The sequence below is a fragment of the Oreochromis aureus genome, linkage group 9 (genome assembly GCF_013358895.1).
Source record: "Oreochromis aureus strain Israel breed Guangdong linkage group 9, ZZ_aureus, whole genome shotgun sequence".
In the NCBI taxonomy this organism is placed as follows: domain Eukaryota; kingdom Metazoa; phylum Chordata; class Actinopteri; order Cichliformes; family Cichlidae; genus Oreochromis; species Oreochromis aureus.
In genome coordinates, this window is record NC_052950.1 from 16,415,544 (window position 1) to 16,437,275 (window position 21,732).

At 41.4% G+C, this 21,732-nt stretch overlaps 2 protein-coding genes across 6 annotated transcripts in view; both read left to right on the forward strand.

The window, feature by feature from the left end:
• Positions 1-15,174, forward strand: part of rttn (rotatin) — a 33,636-nt gene extending 18,462 nt beyond the window's left edge. For 2 of the 3 annotated variants that reach the window (XM_039617361.1, XM_039617362.1), the window contains exons 28-49: positions 81-300; positions 1,343-1,471; positions 1,609-1,719; positions 2,528-2,686; positions 3,045-3,122; positions 3,876-4,074; positions 4,256-4,353; positions 4,439-4,526; positions 4,823-5,063; positions 5,422-5,512; positions 5,806-5,956; positions 6,218-6,355; positions 7,023-7,225; positions 7,418-7,523; positions 7,753-7,850; positions 8,091-8,168; positions 8,569-8,695; positions 10,938-11,131; positions 11,308-11,578; positions 14,463-14,566; positions 14,827-14,896; positions 15,015-15,174. In XM_039617361.1, coding sequence (XP_039473295.1) covers positions 81-300; positions 1,343-1,471; positions 1,609-1,719; positions 2,528-2,686; positions 3,045-3,122; positions 3,876-4,074; positions 4,256-4,353; positions 4,439-4,526; positions 4,823-5,063; positions 5,422-5,512; positions 5,806-5,956; positions 6,218-6,355; positions 7,023-7,225; positions 7,418-7,523; positions 7,753-7,850; positions 8,091-8,168; positions 8,569-8,695; positions 10,938-11,131; positions 11,308-11,578; positions 14,463-14,566; positions 14,827-14,896; positions 15,015-15,094 — 3,034 coding nt within the window. In that variant the 3' untranslated portion in view covers positions 15,095-15,174. The remainder of the gene's footprint in view (positions 1-80; positions 301-1,342; positions 1,472-1,608; positions 1,720-2,527; positions 2,687-3,044; positions 3,123-3,875; positions 4,075-4,255; positions 4,354-4,438; positions 4,527-4,822; positions 5,064-5,421; positions 5,513-5,805; positions 5,957-6,217; positions 6,356-7,022; positions 7,226-7,417; positions 7,524-7,752; positions 7,851-8,090; positions 8,169-8,568; positions 8,696-10,937; positions 11,132-11,307; positions 11,579-14,462; positions 14,567-14,826; positions 14,897-15,014) is intronic. The other variant, XM_031750019.2, reaches the window with a different exon arrangement.
• Positions 15,175-15,296: 122 nt separating this feature from the next.
• cd226 (CD226 molecule) lies at positions 15,297-19,925 on the forward strand. 3 transcript variants are annotated; one of them, XM_031749971.2, is made up of 7 exons: positions 15,297-15,752; positions 16,422-16,745; positions 16,906-17,283; positions 17,699-17,801; positions 18,113-18,167; positions 18,620-18,776; positions 19,675-19,925. In XM_031749971.2, the coding sequence occupies exons 1-6, from the start codon at positions 15,569-15,571 to the stop codon at positions 18,755-18,757; spliced, it is 1,182 nt and encodes a 393-aa protein (XP_031605831.2). In that variant the 5' UTR covers positions 15,297-15,568; the 3' UTR covers positions 18,758-18,776; positions 19,675-19,925. The 3 variants fall into 3 exon arrangements, with proteins under 3 accessions (XP_031605831.2, XP_039473298.1, XP_031605832.2); XM_039617364.1 differs by having other exon boundaries at positions 18,620-19,925; XM_031749972.2 differs by lacking the exon at positions 18,620-18,776.
• The last annotated feature ends 1,807 nt before the right edge of the window (positions 19,926-21,732 follow it).

Consider the following 21,732-nt stretch of genomic DNA (forward strand, 5'->3'; position numbering starts at 1 on the left):
CTTCTTCTGCCTTTTTTGCCTTTTTCTGTCTGATTTGCTCGCTTCTATCTTTCTCGTTCTCTCCTTTCCTGTCTGACCAGGCTATGTTTGGCATTAGCTGGCCCCTTCGAGAGCCAGCTGGCCGTCCGTTTGCTTCAGAGCCTGCGGGTGTCTGATGCACCGCGTTTTTATGGCCTTCCCAGCCTGGAGAGGACACTGCAGGGCATGATCAGCGTGACTGCCCAGCCTGGCTGGAGCTCCCACTGCCCTGACCTGGAGCCCAGCTCCCTTTGCTCCAAGTATCTCAGTGGGTTATTAGAGGTATGTGTTTGTCCTCAGTTTGTGTTTGCATGTGGCATGTGTATCAAGTTCTGTGTCTGCACAGTGTGTGCGCATATGCTCGTGCGCTGCATTGGCAAGTGCCGAAACTTCTCCCCTCTCATCAGATACGAGAATGCCTACAGAAATGAAGAAAAAGGCAAACAGAGTACTTTCTGTGGAATTAATTAAAATTAAGCAAAAATGTGGTTACGGGACATGAATAACAAAAGGTAAAAAACATTCATTGATTAGACATGCCACACTGTGAAGATGCTGATGAGATTAATCAACCTTGCCTATTCCATCTGTTCAGCTGTTCAACGGTCCATAAAACAATAGCGTAACTCAGTGTAGACCAGCTTGCACAGCAGTCCAGAGCACAGAGGTGTCCACATTTATTTTTGCTTTGAAATGAAGACCCCCAAGGAACAGACTATTCTGTTTACACGGAAACAGTCTTTTGTTTGTTATTTGGGGGGCAGCTTTTATTGACATAAATTAACATTTAATGGAGACTGAAGGTTAATTTGCTTTTGCAGTTAGGATTTGTAATGGCAGCTTCGGCCTCTCAGATTCAGATATCTCCCTCTTTCATCGTAGCCTTTTTAACCTTTTCACCCACCTCTCACCTGCTATAGATCACAAAGGCTCTGTCGTTGACTCCTCCCCCACCTCCTCCTGGCAAAGTAGAGGCCCAAATCTCAGCAAGCCTTGGGCTCCTCTCTCTCTTCATCTGCTCATATGTGCAACCACACATCCTGATGGCACACCAAAGCAAAAATAATTAGTCTCAGCTGTATTTAATTTTCATTTGGATGCATTGGGCTGCATGACAAGCATACAGTTTGCATTAACACAGAAGCAACTACTCTGTTTGCTCAACTGACTGTGCCTTTAGTGTTCACACTGTGTAGAAACCAGGTGTAGCATTGGATAACAACTACATACCAAATATGAACGACCTCTGCACTGTATCTATGTCTTTTACATATATATATATATATATATATATATATATATATATATTCTGTTATCTACCCAGGTGATATCCTCCTTTTACGTTGAGTGGGGTGGCAACCCCTTGTCGTTCATGGGGAAAGGTGTTACCAAGAATGCAGTCATCTGCTTGCTTCACTTGTCTCATGAGATGATGTCTGAAAATAAGGATAAGGCAAGTGTCAACATACTGCAGTATATAGCAGAAAACATGCTCTAGAATTGAGATCCTACTGTCTTTATACTGTGAACACTTTTCTGCAAATTATTAAAAGACGTTGGAGTAAAACTGAACTTTTTTTTCGGCACTAGGACATGATTCCACAGTGGTCTTTGGGGAATGAAGCAGCTGCCGAGGAAGCCAGTTCCTCTCAACTAGGTTTAGCATGGTTGATCCCGTTATGGGTGGACCGAGATCAAGAGGTAATGAGCGCCACTTTCATATGCAAACATAACACGAAAACTATGTTTACTGTGTTCGTTTGATTATTTGTTTGTTGGGAATATATCTTAAAATCGTTTGAAGGCCTGTTTATGCTGCTTTAAATGGTGCCACATTTCTAAGGAAAATGCATTTGTGGTTTGAGTAGCAGAGTTGAGGGTGTGCGTTATGCCCAATAAAAACTTTGCAAACAGCTTATTCTGTTACTGACTCTTGTTTGGTGTTGTTTGTTGGACAACTACATAAATTATTGCCAAGTAGCACTGTTACAACAACGAAATAATCAACCAAACACAAATGTCCTTACTTTTTGTGCTATATTTATTTAGTGTTTATACTTCAATATATGAATTTGCTATAAGACAGTAAAGGAGTTGAGTTTGCATTTGATTTTTCACCTTCATTTTGTAAACCCTGTCTGTTTTTAAAATAAAGCTTTAGATGTTTGGCTTCTGGAGGGGGAAAAGAACCCTGTAACAGTTGCACAAGAGCTCACAGGCATAAAGGAAGTACATGACAGCTAGTCGTACCAAATGCAATGCTCAAAAATGACTTCCCACACAAGTCAGTCTAAGAGGCTCCCTTGACAAAGAAGACTATGTTTTCAGTTTAAATGTCAGTATAATATTATAGTAAAAAATAACAACCACCATGACCAAATTCACATTTATCGCATTAGATGTGTCCCATAACATTAACATGTCATGTTTTTGTTTTTTTCTTTAACAAAGCTTCATCTCAGTGTTCTCTCTTCCTCGTTTCAAACGTGGGTTTATTCTTTCATGTCAGGTGAGATTTGCCAGTTTGAGTTTAGGTGCAGCTCTATCCTCGATGCCCAGCGGGTGCCAAGCTCTGTGTGCCAGCTGTCAGAACATAAGTGGAGGCCTGTGGGGCACTTTGCTCAACATCCTCTTGGATCAACAGGAGAGCAGCATGGTCCGCAGAGAGGTACAGTGTTTGAACTGCAACTGTGCTCCGTAACTGACTGTTAAAGCCAGAAATATTCTGGGTTATTGATTATTATCACTAATAATTTAACCCGAGGACTCTTGGGTGAATATATAGAACATGCAGAGATGATTAGTGATAGGTAAACTATGAGTTGCAGAGTATATATGTCTCAGTGGAAGCAAAGCAAATTTCATTTTCACCTAATGAGTGGTCAGAAAATGAGTTTGGACTTGAATGTATTACCAGCCAAATAAAGGCAGATGGCACTGTTGCTGATTTAGTTTAAGTTGACTCAGAGTGTGTGTGTGTGTGTGTGTGTGTGTGTGTGTGTGTGTGTGTGTGTGTGTGTGTCTAGGCTGCATTTATCCTGCAGAACTTGCTGGTGATGCCTATGCCTGCCAACGCAGAGGAGGCCAAGGACTCCCACTGGCAGGTCAGCAGATCTGCCAGCCAGTTAAAAAGCTTTTATAGACCATGAACTGTTTTCGCTTTCTCTCTCATTTGGTTTTTCTCTCTTTATATCCCCTCTCTGTCCCTCCTTTCCATTCCAAACCATCCTCTCCTCTCTAGTTGAGCCCTGCAGGGTTCAGGGGTGTTGCTAGAACTGAAGCTGTACTGAGGGTGCAGGCTTCCAGCACTGAAACCCCCCAAAAATCACATTTAAATCTGTCAAAACATCAAATTAATCCTAATTCAGCATGCCATTACTCATCAAGGGAGCTGTAAGTCAGAAATAGAAAAAAAAAAAAAAGGTACCGTGTGTTCTTATCTTATAAAAGCAAAGCTTGTTGTTGACTAAATCTGATGCACACAACATTGCAAAGTACAAAGCAGGCCAAGAGCAAAAAAAGAGAAAGCAGAAACGGTTACACTTGCTGCCTAGCTGTGCGGGGGCTATATGAAAAGAAAAGAAAGATCCAAAAACAAAAAGAGAATAAAACTAGGACACAAAATGTCATCCTGTAGCTATGAAGTGACATTTGTAAAATGAATGAAATGTCTTACGTCAGTGGCGCAACTTAACGAATGCCCTCAGCCTCTTCACTTTGTCCTTTTCTTCAACTCTCTTTGATTTCTTTGTTTTTAATCTGTAAATTTCAATGGAAATCATAATTGCATCATAAAAATGTAATGTTTGCATTAAATACTGAAATATCTATTCTCCTGTCGCCCTCTCGTCGTCCAGCACCCGTGTGTTCGCGATGAAGTGTCCGGGGTGTCTTTGGTGGGTCTTCCAGCACTGCAGGCTCTGCTCTATCACTGTCAGTATTTCCAGCATGTGGCTCTCTCTGCCTCCAGTTGTTACTGTGGCAGGTACACTTTCTACATCCAGCCTCGTGGTGGCTCTCACTGTGGCCCAAGACTTCAGGAGAGCGCCTCATCGGGTAAGCTAATTCTTTTGATTTTCCTTAATTACTCTCTTCAAGCCTGATAATGTGGATTTGTTCCAGCAGTACACATCCACACTGACTTTCATTATTGATTTTCTTCCCTTTTTTCCCCCCTTCATTTTCTTATCGCATTGCTGTAATCTGTATGTGTTGTTTTGTTTATATGCTTGTGTAGATTCTGAGAATTCTCTGTGGCTTTCGGGACGCAACCCACCAGCACCCACAGTCAACTCCAGCAGACCCTCCAGCTCTCTCTCCACCTCTAGCACTGTGGTCAGCGCAGCAATATGCATACCAATAAATGAACTGCTGCATTAAAGTCAAATGGATCCTCACATCTTAATATTGTCCATTATAGATAAGAGATTCAAGGCCACACTCCCCAAAGGCTCCCTCCCCATTGAGTATGACACAAGATACCCCTGTCAGCAGACTGATGGCTCAAGGTACTAAAATGAGAAATGTCTGTGGATAACAGCCACAGTAAAGCTGTGCGTTTACTTCTTAGTACTGCATAAACCTTTCATTTTTTTCCCTTCTGAAACAGTGGCTCTCAATATGGCTACTGATTGTCTTAAACTAAACCAAGTTGTGTGTTTATGTGAGCATCCTAAATACACAGCTGAGAAAGTAGAGCAGTGTTCTCCTGTGCTTTTCTTTGGTTTACTGCTTTTGATTATGTGGTCAGTGGTTGGTAGCCAGAGACAGAGACGTGATTTACAATATGTGAACCTTTTTTCAGGAAGTGTGTCTGTTAGCCCTCTATTGATGTGTCTCGCAGGCCAGAGCGACACAGACACCAGCAACTCCATTACCTCGCAGGACTCCCGACAGGGCGAGCCCTTGGCCGTGGAACCGGTTGTCAAGGTAACACCTGACCTCCTGACGGCCCACTGCGGCCTGCTGACCAACCTGCTGGCCATCCTGCCAGACTTCACCCTCACTGCCATCCGACATAACCAGCTCCTCCAAGCTCTGGCCAGGTAAGAGGTCACGTGCTGAGTCCACATGAACACCAGCTCAACCTCACCACCCTTGATGTATTATCATCTTAAGCAAGCATTGATTTAAATGTTTGTTTTTTTAAGCAAATAATCATTTAAGGGAAAGACTTGTAATAAACAGAAGCAGAAAGTTTTTGTCCTTGTAAACACAAAAACCATAAAATACAGACACAAAAGCTACACTTTGCATCCCTGCACCATTTTTTTTCTTTTGTCACTATTTAAATAAAAGTGTGCATATTTGACTAGAGAATTCATGTTAATTGTAGCCTTAATCCCCTCTAGCTGGTTCCTTGCAAGCGCGCACGTTCTACATCATGTTTATTTTCTTCTTCAGTCTGGTGGCTGTTGGCTCTGTTGAAAAGTGTCTGACTGAGCTGAAGACGCCAAACATCCTTCCAGGAGAGAGAGAGGACATCAAACGCCAGGTGACGATTACTGTGGTAGACGCATCTAAAGATATTTTTCCAATGTTTTTAACATTTTTATTATCATTATATCTTACCACAAAAAACTGTGGGCTGGTTTGAAAAAACAAAGCAAAACAGTGCATTTGAGTGCAGCACAAGGTTATCTAAGAGCATCTCCAGATTTCAGTGTGGGTGGAATACTTAACAAGCTCATATTCAAAACATACCATTGTTTTGGACATGTTTTTAATAATATGAATTTCTTTAATTTTAACTGCTTAATAAATATATGCATTTTTTTTCCTTTCTAGTTTGTCACCATACTTCAGTTCCTGTCCAGCTTTTCAAAACTCCTGCAGTCATATGTCACAGTGAGCGATGAGCCGATTGGACAGATGGACTTCCTGAAGAAGCTGTTGTCTTCTCTGGTGGCTGTGCTCATGCTGGATACTAATGGTTTAGGTCAGAAAATCATATTATATTTAAAGGAAACAATGTTTAGTATATTAAGTTGGTAATGATATAGACTGTTTTCCAAAATTTGTATGTATGCCATCATTGGTGACCTTTCCCCCCAAAAAAACCCTAAACAGTTCTTCAAAATCAAGTCCTTTTTGGACATTGGTCCCACTCTTTTTGCAGCATGCCCTGCAGTGCACTCTGTGTGTCTCTTTGTGGCTGTCTTGTGTCATAAAATTTGTGACTCACCCTTTCCCTCCTCAGACGCAGGTACCCGGGACGTGGTTTGTATGTGCTGGGCAGACGTGTTTATGCTCCTGGCTACTCTGGTGAAGAGGGACGGCTCAGCAGCGCACCCATCTGTCTGTGCTGCGCTGGGGAGACACTGGCGAGCGTTTGCAGGTACGCAGGCGCTCGGCTTGGTATACGAGCAAAACTAGGACGGGGGGGGAAATAATGTAATAGCTGGAATTTGGACTACAGAATTTTATTGTAATATTGATCACTTCTCATATTTCACAATTATATACTATTGTGAAATTATGTATTCCATTTGATTTAAACAGCCCACTGAGGTTTAAGAGACAAGCTCTTGCTTGATGAAATGCGGGCTTACATCATAAAAGACTGATAACCGTGATTAGGGTAATTACGTTGATTGCGGTAACTGACTAAATAATCAGGATTAGCATTTTAGGTGTAATTGTGCAGCCTTAAATCTGATGCAGAAAAAAATCAGTTCTGTCTTTTTAACATGCTTTTTGCATCATTACTGTTTGTATTAACTTTCCTGAACAGATGCTACGATATGATAATTGCATCCTGTCCTCATACTACCCCTACTTGTCTTCCTGTGTGATTAATGGCGCAGCAGGAAAGTCTGATGAGTCCAGTGAAATAATGCTGAGCCTTCATGCGTGTAGTTTTGAGTTTACATGTTCACGGTATCATGGTAATATTCAAATAATTAGTGTGCTTACTTCTCGCACCTGCTGCCTCATTCATGAACAAATATTTAGCTATCACAGGGTTGCAGTTCTTTACTCTCATTTTCCCCGTGTGTCTGCAGGAACGTTATCGGTGTGCGTAAATGAGAGGTTTGCGCAGCCTCTCCTTCACACAGTGGCTCTGCAGTTTCTCTGTACAGTTTTCACAGAGGCAACAAAGAGCCGCAGTCAAGAGGTCACAACCTCAAACTCAAAGTATGTCAGATCTCTCTCAGACGTCCTGAATAGTCCCTCAGCCAGCGAGCTGTGTGAGCTCTTATTACAGGTATGATGGGGTGATGGTCTCTAAAGTAATCAGCTGTGTTGTTAACTCGGCTATCTTTGTGTTCACTGGGAATTATTTTGGAACAACAAATTGAATTACATGCTTTTGGTCAATGTTATGTAAAAAAGTTTGAATTTGAAAGTGTGTTACTGTGCGGCGCAATCACTGTCCTGCCTCAACTTCTGATGCCAGAGCTTTGAGAAGAGGACCACTCAGGACCCTTTAAAGAAGCTTACAGCTAGAGCTCTGATGACACTGCTAGCCTGCAGCCCCACAGCTCAAAACTATGCAGTTAAAGGTAATCCCCCAAACATCAGGCTGGAGTTAGATTATCACCTGTCATTTACTCTGGTTTCTTTATATTCATCTATCTTTTTAAACCGTGTCCCTAAAAGTTAATCTTTGAAGCAAACCTATTATTGAGCTATTTTTGTGATTGTGTTTAAAAGTGCTTGGATAACAGTAGAAACGTGGTATCTTGGTGATAGTTTAACCTAGTGTGAACCTCGGGTTGTCTTGTGTTCTAGCTGGTTTAATTGACACCTGTGTGGAGCAGCTGAAGCAAACTCATTCCCAGCTCCACTTGGAGTCAGTCCGGCCCGGCAAGGCTTCCCACCGCAAAAAGGTGAGCACAGACTGGCTGGAAATTTCCAATCTCAGCATTTCTTTTCCCTTTGGATAGAATAACAAACTGAATTGGACACGAATGAGTTTTTGGGTAAATGTTATGAATATGGGTTGTACTTGTCAGCAGAAAGTCTGCTTACTGTTCTTATAAGCTTTTAATGACTGCGGTAAAGAGTGTTTTTAACTTTGGAAAATGAAGCCTATTGGACTTTATTTTTTTGTTTTCCCATATTATCAGGAAGAGGGCTATTTGAAGGAAGTCAAGCTGACTGTGGAGATCCTGCGGAGTGCTCTTTATTGCAACGATGAATGCAAAGTAAGCCTCTGTGCCTACCTTTTAATTCCCCACTGCTAATTGGTTTTTAATGCAACCCCAGAGTACCGGCGCTGTTCTGTGAATGAAATTTGCCTAAATGCACACGGCTCAGCTAACATCTCAGCAAGTTTAGCTTCTCGCACCCTATAATGTCATTACTTATGAGGCTTTTTAGCTGGTTTTCATTTTCTAAGTGGCCTTTCAGTCACTGTCGGTTAGCTCAGACTAAAAAGCCATGAAGGCTCCACTGCAGTGTTTACCCTGCCATCAGTCTCCTCCTTGTGTGCGTTTCCTGCACGCTTAGGAAAATATTGAGGCATTTTAAGTTGATTACTGTCATCTGTGTCGGAGCTGTTGTATAAATCATGCGCGTGTGTGTAAAATCTGTTTGCGTTTGTAGGTGGTTGCCACAGATGCTCACCTAACACAAGCGCTCAATGCCCTTTGGCCTTGGCTCCTATTGGACGACGCAACTATGGAGGCAGTTCTGGAGCTTCTGTGCGTCTACACGGCCAACTGCGCAACAGGTCTGCATGTTTGTGTGTTTATGTTTGCCTGAGTGTGTATGCTTGTGTGTTTGTGTAGGCATTGTGCCTGGCCCGTGCCTGCCCATCGCCTCTGTCTGTATATGGCAATCTGACTGAGTCATACACACTTTGCACTGAGAGTCCCATTGTTCTCTCTAATAACCACAGAGCTGCATTGCATCTCAACTGTATAAGACCCAGTGCCTTCTTGCTTGCCACTCACAATAGGCACAGTGTGGCATCCAGAGGTCAGGCTGCACAGCTGTCTCGCTGTATGCAGAGCAGCCAGTTTTAGAGCATGATGTGGAGAGGAACAGAGCATCTATGTGCTGCTCGAGGTACCAGTATTCCATCATGCAAGTGTAAGAACCATGTATGTGGAAACCAAAAAGACGTGCAAGAAAAAGAGGAAAAAAAAACCCTTTTTGAGTGGAAAAATTGAAAGATTCATAGGAAGGAAACGGTTGGAAAAATGTACTTTGATAAACAGCTTGTGGTACCTTTGATGTGTTTGTGTGCATGCATGCATGTGCGACTGGCTTAGAAATCAGTTTCATCATTGGTGGTGGTGTGGGGGGGTTATGTGCAACACCTATGAACGTTTGTGAAAATGTGTGCATCTGTGCGTGCGTGCGTATGCATATCTCTATTTGATTGGCATCAGTTCCTCAGTGGGTGCGTGTGCACGCTCTGATCTAAACTCCCTCGCTTTAGACCCCCCATAAGCTCAAGCTGTGAAGCACCAGAAAGCAGTGAAGTCGGGCACAGTATTTCCCTAAAGGTTAACTGAACAGCAGGTTGTGTTCAGCCTGCATGCAGCCAGGCTCAGTATTACACCATACACCCTCAGGCTACCACTCGGTCTCCCGAGACCGCTACATTTCTGCTGAACCTTTCATCTCCAGTCTACCTCCTTCATCCAAAGCTTTGTTAGCGCTGCTAGTTCGAGTCGGATTGTTGTTTTCATCTGTGCCACACATATTTTCCACAGATATTTTTGGAGCAGCCCAAAACTTGCTCCCTCAGACACACAGAAAGTAAAACAAATGAAAATCTTTTCTCCACTTACATGCAGGGATCTCTCCTTTTGAAGTATATGTTGCATGGCTGCAAAATAATTAATCAGTAGCTGACTCGTATCAGAGAAACGGTTACTTATTAAAGCAGATCCCCCTTGTCAGTTTTATGACACACCAGGTTTCTTGACAGGTATTGAGATAACCGCAGGCTAAGATCAGCATATGCCTGTTTCCAATCTAGGATTAGCAAAACCATCAAGCTGTCATTTTCTCCAACAAGAAACGTCAGTCAGTTTCAGGCTGCCTTGTCAATTCTCTTCAACTTAAGCTTGTTAATTTCTGTATTTTGTGTGTAATGTACATCCATGCCAATTAGTCATGTCAGTTATGCTGATGTGAATGTGGCTTCTTAGTAGAATAAATTGTAGCTACATGATTTACTTCCCACCCAGAGTCAAACGAGCCTAATTGTCATCACTCGAGTATTTTCGTGGTGACTGAATATTAAATAAATGAAGTGCTTTTCAAAAGTGTTTCTGAAACTCTCCGATTCCACCTGTGAAAGGCTTAAAGTTACTTTAGGACTCTTTTTCATCATATTTTGTTTTTCTTGGCTCTTAGCTTGTGCCTGTCAGCACTTAAGGCTGTATTCTTCCTTCACATATATGTTATGTTCTGTATTGGTGCACAAGTTCCACTTGTCTTCATCATTTTGGTCATTTAGCTAGACTGTCTTTACACCAAAGTAAGCTCTCCATGCAGCCGCGTGGAGATGTTTAGGTGTGGTGGGCAGACAGCCGTGCAAGACAAGTCCTCAGTCTGTTTATGCAGCTACTAATGCTGCTGTCTGGCGAGCTAGCCAGCATTAAGATAAACAAAAAAAAGAGTGAGAGTACTTCCAACAACAAGAAAAAAATGGTTTCACTGTATGTGTGTTTGACTTTTCTTAATGCTGAAATTGGCGAGGGAAGTTGTGATTCCAGTCCAGACATAAGACTTCACAGTGAAGTACAGGCATGTGATTTTATGTGTATTTTTTTTGTGTTTTTGTGTGTGTGTGTGTGTGTGTGTGTGTGTGTGTGTGTGTGTGGGTGTGTGTGTGTGAGAGATGTAGATCCAGACATCCACAAAGTGCAAAATAAGCATGTTTTATTTTAATGTTCTTATAAATATAAATGAATAAGAGCAGATTAATAAAGCCATTTTCCTTTTTCTGTTCCCAGCATGCAGTTCTCTTTGTGGCAGTGGCCCTGGCCTTGTACCAGGATCTAAAAGCTCCTCCACTAGCTCACTGATGCACTCTGTCATGAAGCTGGCTTCAGCGCTTGCCCCAGATAACAGCATCATCCAGAATCTAGCTTTCTCCCTCTTGGCTAACCTAGTCATGTCCCGTGACTGCAGATGTCTCCTGCAGAAGGTAAGAGACATTATGTACATAGAATTAGTAGGCAAGACAAGTAGCAAATTAAAATGAAAAAGGTTCAAAAATGATGTTAGGCAATCTCACTTTTACCCTGTCCAAAACTCTTTCACTGTTGTTATGACTGAAACTTTAATCTCTGTCCACTCTTGTTCCATTTCTGTGATTCTCAGAATAACTTCCTTCAAGCCTTCTTGTCAGTACCGGTGCCCAAGGCTGCTGGTGTTAAAGCCACGTCTGTAAGTAGTGGTTGGAGCCTTCTGGGCCTATGGCTGAGGCTGCTGGCCAGTCTCTCGTTCACAGAGGACGGCCAGCAGAGTATCCTCAGGCTGACCGGAGCGCTGGAACTGCTGGCAGACTTGGCGCCACATCGACGGCACGCGCTGCTCACCCTTCAGAACCTCTGCTTCTGCCCTGCCAACAAGTCATACGTCATTGCCAATGGTATGGAAGTTAAGCAAGGATTAAATTTAGGAATCTCACTCAGGGATATGAAAAAAAGAAATAAAAGACCAAAAGGGGAAGTTCAATAAGAGATTTGTCAGCATTCTGTGTCCACAGTGCAAGTCAGTGATTAGGGAAAAGTTCAGTGCAGCTAAATGTTCCCCGCTGAGTCACTTTGTTCACTCTCCGTAAAAGTCATCAACCACAGAGGGACTTGTGGTGCACCTAAGGTATGTGCTTTCTGGTGGTAGCTCATTTGCATCAGTAAGTCATCTTAGATCAGTTTCTCTTTTTAAGTGTATAAAATTTGTACTTTTGTGCTACCATCATGAAGTTCTGCAACTGCACCTATAAAATGCAAAACAAAACATACCTGATTTTCAGTTTACCCAAAGTTACCCCTTCCAGGTCATCTTCTTATGAACTTCTGGATCTCTTTTAGTGGTCTAATGTTTTTAAGTTGCTCTGTCCAGGTCTCATTATTTGCTCTGTGCATGAACCTCAAACTTGTAAAAGATCCAATCAGGTTTGTTTAAAAAAAGAAATCTATCTGTAGAGTTGCAAAAGCTTAATGGGCCCACACGTTAGTTGCTTAGGCTGCACTGACTCAGATTATAAGAAGGGAAAATAAAACATACCACATGTCATTGCTTTTAAAAGTTTGCAAGTTATCAAATGTACTGAAAATGAACAGTCTGGTCTTTATTTAATACTTTCACTCTGTTTATTCGCTTAGTTTTATATCATGTGCAAAAAAAAAAATCAAAACAAAACAGACTCGTGCGGTTACATACTCTCTGCTCTCATCTCAGCCCTACCTTATAAAACTCCAGGCAGTCATAGCCTGATGCTAAAGGGAGCTGTCTGCAATCAGCTGGTTAGCAAACTTTAGCACCCTTGGACTGGGTTATATTGACAGGACTGCTGAACAGAAACTAAACAGAAAGTGACTTTTGAAAGTACACACAGTATGAATAGTATCGTATATACTAGGTGTAGTGCACACATTATATTACTGTGATGCGGAGCTTCTGAATTGAGAATGGAGACTGAGTGGTATCAGTAACAGCTCTGAGAATTCAAGCTACTAAAAATAAAATAGATATAGATATAGATATAGATAGATAGATAGATAGATAGATAGATAGATAGATAAAATATATATATAGATAGATATATATAGATATATAATATTAAGCACTTTTAAATTTATGTTTGCAAATGTAGGTCGAATACAACAGAGATCTGACTGTCAGTGATTCTACAACACAGAGATGAAAGCGAAGGAAGTCTGTGAGAATGAAAGACCGATCGTGTCCCCCATGCAGTGCACGCTGCAGGTGGGAGTTGTGGGACCAGGTGCAAAAACTATGTGACCGTATATCTGGTTTCCTGTGGAAAGATCATGTTTCCTGTGTTTTGCATACAGCAAGATTTCCATCAATCACAATAGAGAAAATGAGCAAAAAAAAAAAATCTCATTGCTTGATCGAAAATCAGCAAGATTAAATAAGTTAAGGACTTATGACTAATGTTGCTGCGAGCTATGCTACTCAGATAATAGCAGAGGAGAAAAACCTTTTTTTCCTTTGTTCACTTCACTGCACATAAAATAAACTTTTGTGTTATCCATGAGACTAAATATCATTTTTCTGTTAAGTTAAAGTTAATTTCAGGGTCTAGACTAGCTTACAACAGCCTTCGTTTAATAGATCTGAATTATGCAAAGAAAATATGTGCTATTAAAATTACTGAGCAGCTACTGAGACTTTCAAGGAAACTTTGATGGCAATAATGCCGTGGGACCTGTACTGTAAAAGCAGATGATGCACAGCCAGTAATCCGGTGATTAATCTGTTCTCGTTTTGTTACTCTCCTCTAAGTTTCAGTGAGTTGTGGTTGAAGTGGGAAAAAGAAAGTCTGTCAGGTTTTCCAGATGTGTTTTGAATACAAGAAGGTTGAATTCGATGACCGAACCAGGCGCCTGCTCTCTGCATGCTCCAGATTTGGGCCCAGAAGTTGTTGCCATTCAGTCTTCTTCATCTTCGTTTCAGCGCCGTTGTCTTTTTGGAGTCTTGATTCAAAGTCAGTTGGAAAATAAGCAGACCAACCTTACAAAGCTTAGAGTACCATTTCCATAGCTCTGTTCAGAGTTCCACATTAGATCAGTCCAGATGTGCCGGGTGGAAAAATCAAATGGCACGATTGCGCTCATTGTAAACACTTGATCAGCTTCATGTTGTTTACCCTGTTAAACTTTATAAAACAATTATCCTGAACGTTTCTTGACTTCGTGATTAATCTGTTTACATTAAGAAAACGGCAAGTTTTTCCCCAGGTATCTGAAACCTCTGTCAGTTTGGGACTTTCCACAGCGTTGGTAGTTGAATCGGGTAAAAATGATGAGCACTTTATTAAACATAGTAATTCTTTATGTATGTCATAACTATTTGTATTGTTAGTTATCTGTTTTTAACCCCCCCACAGTGACTTCATTAGAGTCCTATACAGTGAATCAAAGTCTTTATGTTTATATACTGATTCAAACGTCCATCACCTCTTATCTTTTGGTGGATCTCCTTTGCTGCTACGGATGTCATATAGAATAAGTTCCAGCTGTTTCACACCTGGAGATGAGTGTGAGTGCAGCGAATTTTCCATTGTAGAACAAGGTTGTTGTTTCTTTCTCCATTTTATAGTGTGTTGCTTACAGCTGTGTTTTTCTGGGCTCTCTCTTTTAGCTGGAGCTCGTTGAGGTCTTTTCTTCATTTTTATGGCACTGAAGAGAATTCCTGCATCTAGCATGTGTCCAAAAAAAGTCATTTTCAAGCCTTATTGAGTTGCGAATCCCCCATAACGATCTGCACGTCTTTATTCCTTTCAGACAAAGCCATGAAGGTGCTGCTATCCTGCCTCGAAAGTAAAGTGATGGAGACCCGCTGTATGGGAGCTTCTGCAATTTGGGCATTGCTCCATAACAATCAGAGGGTACATACACGCACACATCCTAGTACTAAAACTTTTATTTGAGTGTGCTTTTATTGGCTGGTATTTGAGTTTATGGTTGATCCGTGGCAAATGAAATCCTCTGCCTGCCTGCTTGATTGTCTGCCTGTAAGAGAGATTTGCCAGAAAGCTTGACCGTTCTCTCACTTTCATCCGAGATGATCAATGTTTTTTAATCTCCTGATTATGAAAAAAACAAACTACTATCCTCTCCATAATCTGTTCCTCATTTTCTCTCAAAGGCCAAGACTGCTTTGAAGTGTCCTTCTGTTAGATTGAGAATTGAGAAGGCTCATACCATCGCAAAGAAGGGTAGGCATGAATTTTGTTTCGTATCAGCGTCCGTCTCTGTACGAAATTTGTACAATTTAAGGTTTTCCACATTCCACTGTTTGTGCTTATTTATTATTTATTTATTTGTAAAATGCAGATGCAGACAGCAGCCAGGAACACATGAACACCTACCTACTGGAGTGCCTTGAAAACATTTCTCAGCTGCTTAATACTTGAACAGTGTTTGTTTTTTATGGATTTTTGTACCATGTTTCCATCTTTTAAATGTGAATTATATTAAAATAATCTCAGCTTGTCGTGTTTGGTCTAATTTCAGTTGATACATTTTCATTTTGAGACCACTGGTGTTTTCGGTTCACCGTTTGTGGTGGTGGCAGTGGTGGTAAGGTGCTTTTCCACACTGTGCCACGTTTGGCTTACTGGTGAAAATCGTCACAAAGTATTCCAGAAACACAGGAAAGAAATCTTTGGTGTTCACAGGAAGCCGAGGCAGGGCATGTGTTCCTCTTTCAGTTTCAAATTTGTAATATGTTATTATGGATTTTGATTTTTAAATTATACTTAGATATTGCTCTAGAAAAACTTCATTATAAAAGCCACCAAGCAGTATTATGTCACAAGTTTGCCACCCAATCCCAGTCCTGGTGATAAAGTGCTCCTTTGTGTTGAAGGAGTAAACAGTGGGCTACCATGAAGTGCGCCCCAGTAGCTCAAGTGCTTCTCTGTAGCGACAGAGCTAGCAGGAAGTGTAGCCTGGGTGCCTCCACTCGTCTCATCAATGCAGCTTTCATTCTCCCTCTGTGGGGCAAGATGGAAGCTGTACAAAAGGACTGCTGGTACTTCGTGGTACTTATCTTTCTCCCTTTTCTTAAAGGTATGGGCTTTATTTTTTTAATTCAAATATATTTTTTGAATTTGCAGTGTTTGTTTTTTAATTGGAAAAAGTGCTGTAACAAATACTTTTACTAACAGTTTTAAAACTGATGGCTTTTTTGGCTTTAAGGCTGTTTTTAAAGTCATTTAACAAAATCATTTTCTGATATCTAAATCATTAAAAAAAAAAACAAATGTAACTTTTCATTCTTATTTAAAGTCGATGATAAGCCTGTGATCATAAGTCTTTCTAGACATTATTATTCCAGACTTGGCTCTCCCAAGGGCTTCACTGGATTTGAAACAAATTGTCATTCAACTCAGATAAAAGGCTTTGAAAAACTTGGAGGCTTGATCACCAGCTATTGTCAGCTGTTTTTATGTGTACTGGCTTAAATTAGCCTAATTACCATAGGCCGAGGGATGATCTCAGAGTTGTGAATTGCTCTGGTATTCTTCAAGTAGAGGGCTCTCATTGTGTATGTGTAAACCCGATAGAGGTTCTCTGCCAGTAAAGGAAAACTATTATAGTAGAATAAACTGTATGAACGTTAGATTTACTCCTTCCTTCTTAAAAATGTGTAATTTTGTAGCTTTATGGAGATTTTGTTATCTGTGTTGTGTCATGACTCAGATGTTAACAACAGAAAAATTCAATCCCTTTGTCCAGTTGCTGTCCAGCAGAGAGTGCCTGCTACGGTTAGGCTGGAGGAGGGGATGGTTCTGCATTGCTTGTGCCCCTGGGATGGCAACCTCAGCATGGTGTCTTGGACAAAAAGGTCAGAAAAAAAACCAGTGGCTGTTTTCCACCCTGATTTTGGAGTGGTTTTATCACATCGTTTCGATGGGAGAGTGGAGTTCCTGAAGAGCGGTCCCATGGATGGCAGTATTTCCATAAGGAACGTTACCCATCAGGATATCGGGCATTACGAGTGCTCTGTTCAGACCTTCCCTCGGGGACCCTGGACCCGGCACATTCAGGTGGAGGATTTAGGTAAATATGGCAGAAAGCGTGAGAGCGCACGTTCTGAGCTCTCTAGTATCATTCCCACCTCCCCCGCTTAGTGATTAAAAATGGTGGAATATGAAACCTAGAAAGGTGCCATACTGTAATTTCCACCACATATTTTTAGATTTCTTTCTTTCGCTTACAGATGAGCCACCGGAGGAAGACCCCACAGAGCCCGCTCCCACACAGGAGGCCGTTTCAAACCAAGAGCTGCTAGTAGAGCAGAACAGCAACCTGACCATCAGATGTAACTATCAGCATAATGGCACCGTTAACCAGGTCATATTGGAGAGGATGCTGCACGGCCAGTCGTGGACCATTGTTGGAGTGTGCAAGAAGGTGGAGCAAGGCCTGTTGGCGGAGGACTACAGCGACAGGGGCCGGGTCAGCTGTGAGGACAGCCTGGATATGAGTCTGCACTTGACTGACGTGACACAGGAAGACAGCGGTTTCTACCGCTGTACATTTAACACCGATGCAGGACAGCAAACTACCACCCTGCAGCTCACCACTGTGGCTTCAGGTACGAAGCAAGCATCATGAAGTTTTTAAGACATGCATACATTCAGCTGTGTGTGTGTCTATGATTGTTTAAATTTGTTGTGAATTGACATTAAAAAGTGCATGCAAGTAAATAAGGCCAGTGATGATAATGAAATTAAAGAAAACAAAGCATGTGATGTCACTCGCACATTCACGCAGCTCAGAAGACTCTTATGCACGCTGAAACCACAGAGGTTTGTGGCTAAAAGTCCGAGCTGTGTCACTGCGTATCTGAAAAAGCACTGGTTGCACCATATGTGTGTAATGGAACAAATCGAAAACACTAATCGGACACTGCTGTATGACATAGAATTATTCAGGAAACTAATTTTCACAGTTTTGTTCCCAGTTTGATTTTTGTTTCTTCTGTTTTTCTCCCTCCTGCACATAACCAGGTTGGTTCAGCCTGTCGTTATACATGATGTACATTTACATCGGGGTTGGAGCTGCTGGACTCTGTCTATTTATTGCCATCATCATAGTAGTAATGAGGCACAGGTAAGATATCAGCAAACTAAAGTAAGGGGTGCTCTGTCAATAAACACAGATAAGTACGGAGTGAGCACTGATGGTTCAGCTCATAGTGTGATAACGCTGACATCCTGATGTTTAGCAGGGAGCATACTTCCATCTCAAGCTCCATACATGCCTAACAAATGTCACCCTTTAATTCTTTAAACCTGTGCTCCTTGAAGAAATGTGTTCATGAGAAAATATCATTACTATCTTGGAAATCTTCTGGTGTAGCGCAGTTAGGTTTGGTTTTTTTGGACAGTAATGAAAATCCTTTTTGTCTGAAAACCCTGCAGAAAGAGGAACAAGAGAAAGGAGTACAGAGTCAAACTGCACCCATCCCAGAGACAGGTAGGCATCGCCACGTTCATTTTATCTACTCTCCTCTTTACTCTCGACACCTTTAAGGCACTCCCGTACCTTCTCATCAGACTTGCACTTAATTACAAAACCATCACCCTTTACAGCTAATCTCAGTTAATGGCACCGCCCACTCATTTAACTAATGCTAATTAACTTCAATGTTAACTGAAAGTGTTTTTGAAGACAAGCAGCTTGTCAAAATGTTATTACAGTATCGATGTCCTGAGTTTAATTATTTGATGTAAAAATATACACAAGCTATTTAATAATTAGCTGATCTTTTTACACAATTTTGATATAATTTGAATGTGTTATTTATTAGCGTGAGCCCATATTGGTGGAAAAAGTAACTACATTTTGCCAAGCTGCTTCACCTCTACTGCCTGTTTTGGTGTAGTGGCTTAAAAAGCATTAACATTCACTTCCTCACATCCTCACAGCCAAACTTCTATGAGAACATCCCCATGTGTCCCAGGATAAAGAAGTCCAGACAGATCAGAAACTGTCCCGTTTATGCCAACGTACAGACTGTCCGATCCATGAAAACCACATCGCACCAACGACAGTGTAATAAATAAACACACGCACGAACGTGAGGTACTGGATGATGTTGATCTGTCACAGCTTTGTGTGCGTGCACCTTCCAGCCTTTCACAAACAAAGCCCATCAAAGTTTATCTGAGAGAAAAAAGAAATCTACCTGTGTTGACATGAACAAATAATTTATTTGATATCTTGTAATTATATGCGTGGATCACGCTGACACTGATTAGCATTCACGCCGTGGTTTCAAATGAGCTAACAAGTTGGTGCTTATCTGGGAGTCAGAACGCTGACAGGGGCTGTTTGGGTCCAGCCTTGCTCCCTCTAATTAAATGTAGTATGTACTGCATAATTACTGTTGAGGAAATATTTGTTTTGCCCATAACAGTATTTGACAGTAACAATCACGCAGAAGACAAGACAAAGGGCCGTGTAATCGTTCTTTTCACTTCTCTAACCCCCGAGTAAAACGACTGACAAAAGCCTTTGTAATTGCCCTCCTTTTTACTTTCATCCCTCCTGGTTTCCATTCAGGGATTGACAATGGTGTCTAATCATCTAACGGAAGAGAAAAGCAGTCACTCAGCACTGTACCATCACTTGAGACCGTTTCTTACCCCAACGGGCTCTGTGTCTGGGATGGCTGCATTCTAGTTACATCACACTCTTCGCGCAGGAGCTAAGCTCTAATTAGCTAATCCTGTGCTTAGTTTGTAGCTCCTCAGACTTTGTGTGCCTGCTGTTTATTGATGAGTGTTTGTTCCTGTTGTTGTTCTCCTGTTGTAAAACTGATTTTAAGATAAGCTGTCAAAAGTTTTCCAAGCTGTATTTATTGTTTTGTTTCCAGAGTTTTTCCGAGCTTGCTTTCGTAAATCAATATTTAGGGTTTATGATGCTGTAGTACTGTTAAGCCGTGTGCTGTTTGTGTAATCTAATTCATTTATCTCCATAGAAATGGAGGCAGTGGCAGAGGCAGTAATGGATATGCGGGCTATTCCGCTAAGAACGAGACAAATGTGGAACATAAAGGGACAATATAATCAGTTTGTTTGTTGCTTTCAATTCGCTTCCAATTCAAGAATCTGCAACTGTACATTCGACTGGGATGGCACTAAAGATGATGCAAGCGTGACCGACCATACTGAAACTGATGTGTGTGACTGTAAACGATTTCATGTGGTACGAATAAAACTGTGTCACTGCCTCTGCTTCCTTTTGTTTTCCTGTGTTAGGTGTAGTTGAGTTCGTAGACTAATTGGACAGAATCATCGATGACTGTAGTCGTTTCTAAGAAAGCAAATCATTTCCTGTAACCCACAAAGAGGTACCAGGTGACACGTGGGCAAAAGATGAGCCGTGGTGATCTAAAAAGGAAAGCAGCCCCCAGAAAAATCCAGCATTTTGCAAAGTGGCGAATGATTGCAGAGTCTGTTCAATTCCAGCGCTGTGGGTTTCATCAGAAGATTTGCAAGATGTCTGCAAATTTGAACGCCTATATTTGATTTACTGTAGGTGGATTTGTCTTTCCTGTTGGTGACATTTTCATTGTAATCTGTCATATTTAGGTTACGGTATAAATAAAATTTGTAATATGGTCTTCAGTGTCTAGCCCTTTGCTTACTTTTTAGTATTTGCTCTCTGTAAAAGAAACACAAAACGATCTGTCAAACCACCAGACTTTGGTGCACAAAAAACTGAGATATGAAACAGCCAAGATAAGAAGTGTGCCATACATCTGTTTGCGAACCAAAGTGACAGATGCAAAGAATGAGGTGTTTGCTTCTATCTGAAACCTCAGTTTGAAAGCGTAAGAAAAAGAAGTGTGTTAACCACCACCCGCAAAGCCACTAATGATCTGAAGAGGCGCTTTCTGGCTTTTAGCACGACATGCACAGAAACAATGTTAAAAAGTAGAGTAAGGGGCTCGTGTTTTTCAACTGAACAAAACTGCAGAAAGTGTGAGAACACTGTTTTTGTTAATGTCTCACTGTGGGGGAATTTTCGCTCTTCATTATAAAAAAGGCATGTTTATGGACAGCTAGTTTAAGGTCCCAACACAGCATTTCAGCCAAGTTCAGGACTTTGGGCCTTTGCAACATGTTGATTTGTTTCTTTTTCCGCCATTCTGTTGTAGATTTGCTGCTGTAGTTGGGATCATTGTCCTGTTGCATGACCTAGTTTGTCCAACTGTCAGACTGATGGCCTCACATTTGACTCTACACTCTGTGGTATACAGAAGAGTTCATGGTTTACTCAAAACAAGCCTAAATCATCAGCCCTCCACTGCGTCTGACAGTTGGTATGAGGTGTGCTGATATGCTGGTCTCATCTGTCCACAGTCCTTTGGCTTGTTTAGATGCAAGCTTGCAAACCAAAGCTGTGCTGCAATGCTCCTTTTAAACAGGAGAGGCTTTCTTCTGGCATCCCTTCTAAACAAGCCACACATCCGTCTTGCTGGAATGAACTTTAACATTTAATGTATAAACTGAGGTCTGCAGAGTCTGAGAGGTAGCTCTTGGGTGCAGTGTCACTGAGCGCTGCACAGCCTGACCTCGGGGTGAATTTGCTGGGACATGCAGTCCAATCTTTGCAGAATCATGGACTTTAAATTGTCTGGAAATATGACCCTAAGAAAATTACTGACGTCTTTCCTCTTTGGCTAAATGCTAAAACATCAGCTTTTATAGAGGTTCGCAATTCCCGATGATCACTGTTACTGAACCCCATAGTTCCTATGGAAGAATTAAGCCTGTACTTATTTTTTTTCACACGCTGCTTCTGAATTTGGCTCAGTCATTATCGAATGAATAACAACACAAATGCCAGGGTAACATGCAATGCCTTCTGATTCATCTGAGGTTGCATTTACCCGAATTTAAGACCTGTTATGTACCACCTGATTTTTTTTTAATCCCTCCTACGTAAAACCTTAGAACTGAAAGAGGTTGTGCTTTCTTTTTCACATGACTGTACTCCTCTTGTGTGTTATTGCAAAACTTTCCCCATTACA